The sequence below is a fragment of the Papaver somniferum genome, chromosome 8 (assembly GCF_003573695.1).
Source record: "Papaver somniferum cultivar HN1 chromosome 8, ASM357369v1, whole genome shotgun sequence".
NCBI classification, from domain to species: Eukaryota; Viridiplantae; Streptophyta; class Magnoliopsida; order Ranunculales; family Papaveraceae; genus Papaver; species Papaver somniferum.
The window spans coordinates 145,690,811-145,701,724 of record NC_039365.1 but is presented as its reverse complement, the minus strand read 5'-3'; the positions used below and the strand labels follow the sequence as shown (position 1 = coordinate 145,701,724).

Below are 10,914 nucleotides of genomic sequence, written 5' to 3'. Positions count from 1 at the left end.
AAGGGCATTACTACGTAGTAGAAGTTCCCATATGGAGTTTGGAAGGCAGTCTTCTTTGCATCCTCTTCGGACATCTTTATTTGGTTATATCAATTAAACCCATCCATGAAAGAGCAATACACCAAAATAGCCAATTTGTGACGGATATACGCGTTGCAATGAATTTAACCAACGCTTATATCTGTTGGTTATGGCGTAGCAAATTTGTGTGCAACGCCAAAATCCGTTGCACAAATTAACCTGTGCAACGTACGTTGTTCAAATTTTAAAGACGTTGTTGCTTAATATAGAATTAAAGCAACGCTTATCTTAATTTAAGTAGCTATTATATGCGTTGCAAATATGTAATAAAAATTTTAAAAAATATATATTAAAAACAAAATTTGTATTTCCAGAATATTACAAGACCATGAACTTGATATATCCAACCATAGAATTAATCCTTGCATCATTGTGTTTTTCCAATTACATATACATTATTAAGACCATTTTCCTTAGGAAAACAACTAAAAAATCACAATAGTAATACTAATAAATTACAATAAAGACAATTGACATTTACCTTGATCTCCATTCAGATATATTCTTCACATGAAGGATATTATCAAGGGTACTAGATCTTGAGTCATCGCCTATTAGTATGTTGCAATTGAGCCTTCACTGTCAACTGCATTGCTCGTCTGAAGGCGAGTGACCCTTATCTCCACTTTCAGTCACTTCTGCAGTTAGAGTTTCTAAGGGGACATTTATCCAAATTGAAACTCCATACCTCAACAGTGATTGAACTGCATTAGTTTGAACAAGGAGCATGATTAGTGCAAGTCGATTAATGTAACCGTTAATAAGATTTTTCAAATTCTTACAGATTAGTTGAGCTCTATACTGTACCTCCTCCAGCGCAAACCACCAAATGACCCATGGAGGATAATTGCTTGAGTACTTCAGTCTATCAGATTAGTCATGCCGTGGTAAGCTTTTAGAACTTCATGTATTATTAAAGAAAGACTGTCATGAAGGATATTCTCTTTGCCATCCCTTATAACATAACAAGCTCTCTTTCAATCCACTGAAAACAATTTGTAAATTAAGATAGGAAACAACCAGAATAGCATAAACAATAAAAAATAAAAGTTTCAAGAAAACGTTAAAATCAACAATGCGTTGCTATATATGAGAAATTTAAAAGTAGATACAGCCACAAACGGATTTTATGCATCAACAGTTAAAGACCTGTTACAAAACTTCTTTGTATTTAAAATGATACTCCTGTACAACAGGTTTTTCTTTTACGTTTTTATTTGGATTCTGCCGTTCAATTTAGGAATCCTCTAGTATACTACTGTCCCATATTATCAAGAAAAAAGGAAACCTCACACAATTGAGTCCTGACAACTGGATGGGCACAAACCAAAATGAAGAAACTTACCACCATACTTCAAATTTTTTACCAAGGTTAAAAAAATCTTACATGACATGTGATATCCTGGTGCAGAACTCTAGCCTTCCCTTCAACATACAACTGCCGAAAGGCAAATAGGGAAAAAACTGTAAGTATCTGATCAACAGACAATTAACAGAATACATGAAAACAGAAAGTTTTTTGATGCCCCAAATAAATTACCAGTTTCACGACGAGCACTATTTTTATACCACAGAATTATATGGCTCCCAATATGTAGCTCATGTATTAAATAATAGCAATCTGATGAAAATAATTAAGATATAATCTAGCCAAGGACGAGGATTTCTAAGGTAATCAATGGAGTTTCACACAACTGGTTTACTATTGTTTAGTTGCAACAATAACAGAGACAATATACTAATATGATTACTTCGTTAGGATCTGTTTAAGAAACCGTGACTTCATGATTAGGAGATTAGAATGATGAATTACTATTTTTGGAATTTCATATAACATTTGCAAGTAACTATAACAGGAGACAAAAGGAAAGTTAAAATTTACAGTAGTGAGCCTCTTCATCTGACCGTCTTTCACACGCTGGCGTAGGTCCTCACACTCTTCCTGCAAACAACACAAGAGCAGGTTGACATGAAAATTCAGATTGTTAGTGATGGGATCCCTTGCTGATTTTTTTATGTTGTTTCATTTTCAAAAATCTCAAGTTACTACTTCACATATGCAGTTAATATTAATTGCTGGTTGAGGATAGGAATACCGACCGGTTAGCATGGAATAGAACTGCAATCCTTCAATGCTCCACAAGTAATTGAGCTGCAATTGCTGCCACTCCAACAATACCTTGTGAAAAATTACCCCAAGTATAGAATTAGATGTGAACTTTCCCTTTTCATCAGAAATGGTATGACAATGAGAGCTTTTTTGAGTAGGAGTGTTACCAGAACCCTGTGGAAAGTCCACTTTATGGGTATAATCTGTATACAAAGAATTACCAAAATTGGATTACCCTTCCATGAAAGAAAGAAGAAAAATAAGCCCAGATGTTATCATAATGAGATACCGCTAGAAATTCAATTTTTGTTCAATAATTACGTGTGCAAGAGAGACATGGGAAGAGAAAGAGAGACTACTTGAGCAACAACAAACCCTTGGATATCAAGAAGATGCCTACCCCCGATGCAGCACCATTTGGGCCTCTAAAACCAAGGTACAGAACTACAGATGTCTGACCAACACATCATATACATAAGAAACATCGAATTAGTAGGTAATATGACCTGCATTCTGAAGTTAAATGTTGTACTATAAGACAGGAGCCACGGGACAAAGACTACAGTAAGCGGTGCAAACTCAAAAAAAAAAAAAGGAGAACATGATACAAGCTATAATAGTGGAGAAATTAAACATGGTACAAGCTATGGCCCATGAAAGAAATAACACACTCCTTAACTTCCTATGAGAAGAAATTCAGCACATCATAAAGAGAACTTTGATTGGGTAGCTTAGATAGTTAAGCGCTCAAAGATGACATAAAAAGGTTGCGGTTATAGATAGTTAAGCGCTCAAAGACGACCAATTGAAACACCAATCAAACTACGAACGGAATACACAACCCAAGGTTGCGGTTGTAGGAAATTTAGGACCTGGAAGACCACATAATAAGACATATAATTAAAATTTTCACCTCAATCATTGAAAACAATAAATTGATTGTTAAAACAAGAAGAGGTAGGCATATGACTGACCTTATGAGCAATAATGAAACAATACCAAGAAATCCCTTCTTCTCCACCCTTAAAACCAAGAAATTGAAGATCAAAGCAAAGCCCCAAGAGCTCAAACTGGGAGAGAAAAAAATAATCACCATAAACTATCTTCATCTCCTAATTAACAAACAAAGAAACAATTAGGACTTTTTTTTTTGTAAATCTAGGGATTTAAAGGATAATTATAAGAAAAAAAAACCTAAACCTATCAAGGGAAATAAATTTATAACTATAAAATTCATTAGTTCATCACTAGAGAAAAAAACTTCAGGCTGGATCATCCAAGCCCACCTTACAAATCATTCAACTTAAAAAGAAAAAATAAAAACGATTTCTAGGGTTTGTCTATTAAGATATTAGGTTTGATTTCCGGAGTGGTTTGATTCACGGGACTAGGATTTAGGAGAAATGGTTTTGATTTATGAAAACTTGGCTTGATTCGCAATCATTCAACTTAACAAAAAAACGATTTCTAGGGTTTGTTTGTTGAAATATTAGGTTTGATTTCAGGAGTAGTTTTGATTCACGAGTCTAGGGTTAAGAAGAAACGAATTTAATTGATGGAAACTTCGTTTGATTTGGAGGTCTTGTCTTAGGTTGTTTTTTTTTTTCTTTTTTTTTTTGGGTCAGAACTCAGATGAGAAGAAAAAATGGGGAGGAGAACTCGATGCTGGGAAAGAAGAAAATAAGAAGAAAAAAATAAAAAAGAAGATAATAAGAATCAGAGAGACATTTAAGTCCTCAACTATTTTAATAAAGACACCCATATCCTGGTTTCTATTTCTTTATTTCTTTCCTAGTAATTAAGATTAAGTGCAACGTATTTTCGTGTATGCAACGGATATAGTTGTTGCGAAGTATGCAACGTCTATATCCGTTGCGCACCTCCGAAATTGAGGTATTGCTAAAACCAGGAAATGGTGTAGTGGAGAAGTGCGTCTTGCCTCCCGTCGTGTCCAGCTTTAAATCGATGTTGGGCAGTGGGAAATCGTCTTTGGGACATGCCCGATTGAGATCCCTATAGTCCACGCAGCACCGGATCTTTCCATTCTTCTTCACTACGATGTTGGCTAACCAGGTCGGGTGCTGAATAGGTCTGATGAACTTGGATTTCAACAGGCGTTCCACCTCTTCCTTTATTGGGAAGGCGGTTGCCCTCGGTAACTCTCTACTTCTTTGTTTTATCGGCTGGAGTTCAGGAGACACTCCAAGGTTATGAGCTACGAGGCTGCTGTCTAGACCCGACATTTCATCATAATCGTAAGAGAAAACATCTCTGTATTCCCTGAGCAGGGCGATCAATGCTTCCCTTTCTTTCACGTCCAAACTTTTATTGATCATGATTGGCCTCTTGTCATTTTCTGTTCCGATGTTAATCTCTTCTACATCATCCATGGTGAGGTCTTTAGGAGCCCGTTCTTCTATAGACTGTGTATTCGCACCAAGTAGTTCCTGTAATTCTCCATCATCGATTGTATTGTAAGGCAGCTCGTTTAGGTTTTGATCATCTGAGGGGGCCTATACATTGAGTGAGTCGAAGTTTTGCGTGCTTGTAGACGCTCCCCCGGTTAATTGCTATAAGCGGTACACGTATCCCCCATCCGGTCTTGAGAAACGTTGGAACCTCGGTTGATCTTCATGCTTCCGCTTTCTTTCTTCTGGGAACGTCATCCTGGACGGGCTGAAAACCGACTTGGTTGGCTCCGTATTCTCTTCCTCACCCCATTTTGGTAGTGGGGTAAGTTTTACCTCGGGAATTTCGTCCGCTTCCTTAGCCAAATCATAGAAAACCGCGTCTGCCATATAAGCTTCTTCCGGGTCGAAGGGGTGGCTCGTGGCTGGTATCCGGAATTGCGTTCCTCCTATGTTAGTTTTGACGCACTGATGGTATGTTGACGCTACCACTTTATGGTTGAGTGACCACCCTCGTCCTAGCAGTACATGGAATGTCGTGTCGTCTTCTAGTACGGAGAAAGGGGTAAGCCCGCGAATGAGACCAATCTTCATAACCAAATGGACGATCCCGATGGCCTTCTGGGTATGTCCTCCGAATCCTTTCACCATTGTGGTTCGCATTTTGACTGCCGACTGCTGCACCCCGAGAATGTCTAGTGTGTATGTAGAGATTAAATTTAGAGATGCGCCCCCATCCACGAAGGCCCTCTTCAAAGGGATCTTATTGATATGCGCGGTCAGATACAATGGTCTAAGGTGCTCTCCCGGATAGCAAATATCCTCGTCCGTGAACACAATAGCTTCTTTGGGGAGGGAATCGTAAGGCTTTCCTGCCGCAATTGCTGCAATAGATTTGGCCGCATCCCTGCTTTGATCCTCACTAAAACCCAACGAGTCAAAAACTGTTGGGCCAACACTGTGCCCGCGAATTTTCTAGCGACGCCATCTGTGTTTGTAAATACGCAGCCCTCTATGGTGATCTCGCATGATTCTTCGTCCTTTTCTTCCCAGGGTTGCCATTCGTCTCCGCTGGGATCATGAGAAAGCATCATTACCTGATTTTGAGTTTCTTTTCCTCCCTCGAAATCTCCCATTTCGATTTCGCCCACTTCCAGTTTCTTCTGAAACATTATTCTTAGGTTATAGCAGTCGACCGTGGGGTGCTGTACTCTGCGACGGAAGTGACAGTTCCTGGCATTGCTCTTCTGGATATCGTTGGGGTCCGCCCTTGTTGAAGGCAGCTGAATTTCTTTATTCGCTATCCACTGCTCCAGGAGTCCGATGATCTTCTCTTTACTACAGGGCAATGGGGGAGGAAGCGCTTGGTCCCTGTATGACTGATTTATTTTCGCGCCCCAGCCTTCTTGGTTGTTGTTTGCACGGGTGTTCCTTGGTGTTGTTGATACAGTGTTGACTGCGTTGCGCCAGACATAATCCGAGTTGCTTTCTTCAACACAACCGGCGATTCTCGCTGCAGCTTCTTCTAGCTCGACGAAAGTTGGAAATCGGAAGTTCACTAGGCTTTTATTGAAACATGATATCAATCCTCGTACGCAGATCTCCACTAGTGCATCTTCTTTAACGTCCTCATGGCAATCCAGTGCGAAATGTCGAAACCGAGTGATATACTTCCCTATGTCTTCCCCTAACCACTGGTTACACTTAATCAAGTCGATGGTCGTGACTTTCCTTTTTACGGAGTAAAACTTTCTGAAGAAGTGTGTGGACATGTCCGTCCATAAGTTGATGCTTCCGGGTTTTAGGTTATCATACCAAGAGAAGGACGTCTCAGACAACGACTTCGGGAACTCCCTTAGGCATAACTTCCCATCAGAGGCTCGATCGTTCATAGAAGCGATGAATCGGCTAAGATGTTATCGCGAATTCCCTTTTCCGTCATACACTTTGAACTTTGGTGAGGTATAATATTCTGGGTATTGATAATCCACGATCTCAGGGGTATACGGGCTTGCCATAAAATCGTAGTTATTCTGTTTTACCACTTTGTAGTTCGTCTCGAAAAACTTGGCCATCTCTTCCTGCGTCATCATTCTGTGATCCTCTCCTTTATCCTCGGCGCTTTCTAAGGCTTCCTTGGCGCTTTTCTCGTTGCTAGCTTCTTTTAGCAATTTTCTCAACTCTCTTTCCCTGCGGATGTGTTCCTACAACTCTTTCTGCATTTATTTTAAAGTTGGTTGCTCGAGTGACGTGCTTCCACCCTCTAGTTGCTTATCCTTCTCCTGCGTCGCCTCAGGTCTTCTTGCTTGTAAGATTAGGTATGTCACTATCCCTATCCGCTCCCCTTCTAAGTTAGGGGGAGGATTATTCAACAGATCGTTAGTCGCGTTCGGGTTAGTATCGCTCGGCTGCATTATGATAGACTAGGCACGAGCCTCCAGGTGTGGTCGCCAAATGTTAATACCGGAATTCTCGTTGAGTGCTACTCGTCCTAGTGTACCAAGATGACCTCACTTTTCTTAGAATGGTATGAGAGAGAGTTGTCTTTCCATTGTACCTTGTCCTTCCTTATATAGACTTTCCAAAACCCCTTCCTTTTTATGACATCTTGCCATGTGTCCTAAACCTCCTTAATTACCACTAATAACATCCCTTTTCTAATGTAACCTCCTTCTTCCTTGTTAATTCCTCCTTTGTCCCTTCCACCTCATGGGTACTTCTTTGGTGGACTTGGGCCTTAGTCCCCAAGTCCCCATGTCCCATATGTGGCCTTTTCCCTCTTTGGGGCACTCTAACCTGGTTAAGGGGAATTATTTTTCATGTATCAACAGCCTCAATAAAGGAGTTAGTGAAGCACTCACTATATACTCATCTAGTGCTGAGGGGCAATTACCTGCAAGCCATAAATTGACCACACCAGTGATGGCAGATAAAAGCTCCTCGACTACAGCGGCACCACCACCACTCAATGCATCAAGAAGGTGTTGAGCTCACAAACCGTCTTTACCTGAAGATGTACTTGTAAGAAAAATTTTCAGGACCCATAAAACAGTCTCAGTTGTGAATAAAATAATAACAATAATAATAAATACGTAAGCTACATTTAAGAGAAGCCTATTTTATCAGGAATCAGAAACTGTAATATTCTTCATTTTCAGGTTTTTCGAGTTTAAGAAAGGAGTGAAGAAAAAGTTTTTCTGACAATCCATTAAGAAAACCAGTCAAGTGCACACATTTAATAGCCAGGAACGAAGATTTCAATGGCTTGGAATATATTTGGTAGAAATGAGTCCAACTTAGTTGTGGACGCCCTAACGGCACCTGAAAAACCTAATTGTACTAGTACCAAATTAGTTCTGAAGTGCTTCTTCTGTTTTTTAGTAATAATAAGTTTATAAATTATAATTGCTATAAAAGAAACCGATGTCCTAGTCACTATAACGAATGTGCAATTTAATATCAATTTTCAAAATTCCGAATTTTTAGTCATCATCACCAACTTTTTAAATTACTCTTTTCCTGTAATTATTTTCAGAGATTTTTTCGTTTCAGGAGAAAATATCATTATAGACAATATACACAAGTTTATGTATATTGTAACTATTGTTCAACCACTACAAATCTTATGTTCTTGCTTTTATTCTGGTTTGCTTTAATATACTTTTATATAAAGCCTGTGTATACATGTTTGTGATGGGGTAGATGATTCAGTACCAAGGTGAAACCCCAAACAAATATTTTAGCATAGGTTAGTGTAATTTTGATAACTTATAGTACAAACTCTTTTTTTAGTAAAAATAATTTATACAAACTCAAAGAACATAAGGAAAAGAATAATAAGTAATACAGTTACAATTTATCTCACCAGATATCAAATTTATGTAAAAAATGGAACCCTTTTCCGATCTCAAAACCCAGCATCATCTAAGAGACCACATGTGTTTCTTCTCGACCAGTCCTTCCAAAAGTGCTCTCTTCTTAAAGTCTTTTGAGTTGAAGCTTTTCGTAATATTGATTGTATTTGACCTTTTTCCTTCGATTTCCTTTATTATTTTTCCTCCCATCATTCTATAGTAATGAAGAAAATATAACCAAGCTGCAGTGTAGAATATAGCAGAAATCTTTCCCAACAGAAGCATCATTGCCATTATCACAACTAAAACTGACATACCTACTATCGGGCCAAATTTTCCAGTAGTTTTTTCACTAAATTTCCTACTCGGGCCTAGTGAATTTCGTAACTGTGCGGACATTGTGACCATTTCTCGACTAGACTTCTTTACCGGAGAATCACGTTGATAACCAACTGTCGTCTCAACCTTCATCACTTCCAATCTTTTAGACGTATCCGTCGGTAGTTTACCGGATCCGATGATGTTTTTCTTAGTGGTTCCTCCACACATTTCCTAATCAAAAGTACAAAACAAAGTTAAATTTTAAATTATATCTTTTGTCAAGGTTTACCGTTTACATGTAATTTATAAATTTTAAGTACAAAACAATTTGCGCGATTTGCTGAGTTGCTCATTAATTCTCTATCGAGAGAACAAACTTGATGATGTGATTACACGATACAATACATGAAACAGTCAAGACTGAGACCAAGTCAAAGTCAAGTGTTGATCAAAGAATTATTTTTATTTTTGTTTTCATTTTACGTTGTGCAATCGGCCAGTATTAATCCATCTACCTACAGATATCATTCGATGAACGTGCTTAACATATATTTGTCCTCCTACCTTAACTAGGTAAGGGGACAACACTGTCACCGGGGAATGTCAAGAAGACAGTTGTGATATAGATTTGGTTGACAAAGTTACACAGATATGAACCAATTACTTACATGCGAGTCACTACCTGATTAGTACAAGGGAACTAATTAACTGATGACAGTCCGGTAAGTTGACAATCCGGAACGTCATCCTCCAAAAGAAAATTTCAAAGAAATCCGAAAGGAACAATATCGTAATATTAAGGCTGTCGGGTGCATCAGGTGCACAATGGCGAGTTAGGACTTGAAGCTAATTCAGAATGACTTTCAGTTGATGAATAGTACGAAGCAAACGTTGTATTTTATAGAGGAATGAATTCATGAATGTAGACCTAAAATCATGTAAAATCCTGATTTCAAAGCAAAATTCCGGATGTCCAGTATAAGTTTGGAATTTTTCAAAAATCATGAGTTATATAATTTCTACCGGATGGCGCTTAAAATGAATATATGAACTTTAAATGATTAACTGAGGTCAAATTCATCGAAGACATACCTTTCCTGGTTTCCCATCAGAGTTCAGCGTTTGGTCAAATGACAATAGAGTTTCAATCGCGGCAAACTTCACTGTTTTACGATCTAGACTCGCCGGACTCCGGCCTTTCCCCGTGAAGTTGTCATACCTCACTTCTTTAATCTGCTTCTTGCCATCAATTTTCTTAAAGATTGGTGGGTTATAAACTGCAATAGTTTCTTTGACGGAGTTCTTCAGACGAAGTTTCGCACTAGAAAACCAGCGACGTGTCTTTTTTTGGTCATCACAGACATTTAGTTCCGGCAAATATTTGTCATCTCGGTGTGGAAAACCGAAACAAGATAGAAAACGGGAGTTTTTTCTTTTGCGTTTGATGTTGAGGTTCCCTCTTGTACCAGTTTCCTCCGCCATGGGAGTAACACTGATCTAGAGGGGATTGGTTAGAAGGATAGAGAGTAAACAAAGAAATTGCGTGAAGTGTATATATCTTGGTGAAGTGTTAATAACGCGTGGAGAAATGGAGTTGTAGACATGTAATATCAAACGTGGGATGAAGAGAAATTATAAGTTTGAAATTGTGGACGGGAAAATCATATTCGTATCTGGGAAAATATAAGTTAGAAATTGTCGACACAAAGATCATACGCGTATCTGGGAAATTCTATTTAACCTGGTTTATTAATTAGATATGATTTCATTGAAGAGTTCAAAACAAAAAAAATAATCAAAGAGTTCTGGACATCTAATTTTTTGTTCATGACCAAGTAGTTTGGACAGCTTGAAAGATAAGTTGATGAAACAAATTCAGAGAGATAAAAGTTAGTATTAGAATACTAAATACGTTCATACACAGGGAGCAACAATAGAAATAGAATGGGATTTAGTAGGGGTATCCAGAGAGAGAGAAAGTCAAGGGTGTGAGAGGCGATTTTTCTTGCGATGTTGACTCTGGTCAAGCTCTTCATTTCTTCAAGATCTCAGTGGATTTCTTCTGAGATTTGTTTCTTCTTTACTTTTCTGGGTTTCAATGATTGGTGTAGTGTTGTTTTCTGGCTTTCTTTCTCCGTGA

At 38.4% G+C, this 10,914-nt stretch overlaps 1 protein-coding gene and 1 long non-coding RNA gene across 5 annotated transcripts; both read right to left on the bottom strand.

Moving 5' to 3' along the window:
- Window positions 1–407: 407 nt before the first annotated feature.
- Window positions 408–3,849, bottom strand: LOC113303641. 4 transcript variants are annotated; one of them, XR_003337644.1, is made up of 8 exons: window positions 3,166–3,849; window positions 2,551–3,063; window positions 2,359–2,394; window positions 2,182–2,260; window positions 1,964–2,023; window positions 1,469–1,519; window positions 889–1,066; window positions 408–785 (listed from the first exon to the last, which is right to left on the bottom strand). It is a non-coding gene; the product is annotated as an uncharacterized LOC113303641 (long non-coding RNA). The 4 variants fall into 4 exon arrangements; XR_003337643.1 differs by having other exon boundaries at window positions 2,567–3,063; XR_003337642.1 differs by having other exon boundaries at window positions 2,592–3,063.
- A 4,533-nt stretch (window positions 3,850–8,382) lies between these two features.
- Window positions 8,383–10,393, bottom strand: LOC113301240. The gene is made up of 2 exons (XM_026549998.1): window positions 9,867–10,393; window positions 8,383–9,005 (listed from the first exon to the last, which is right to left on the bottom strand). Exons 1-2 carry the CDS (start codon window positions 10,254–10,256, stop codon window positions 8,520–8,522), a joined length of 876 nt encoding a protein of 291 aa, XP_026405783.1. The 5' UTR covers window positions 10,257–10,393; the 3' UTR covers window positions 8,383–8,519.
- Between the last annotated feature and the right edge of the window lie 521 nt (window positions 10,394–10,914).

Excerpts from the sequence above, each read along its gene's own strand:
- LOC113301240 (XM_026549998.1), bottom strand. The coding sequence starts at position 10,256 with ATGGCGGAGGAAACTGGTACAAGAGGGAACCTCAACATCAAACGCAAA. Across the intron at positions 9,006-9,866 it reads CTGATGGGAAACCAGGAAAG|GAAATGTGTGGAGGAACCAC; the intron begins GTATGTCTTCGA and ends ACTTTTGATTAG.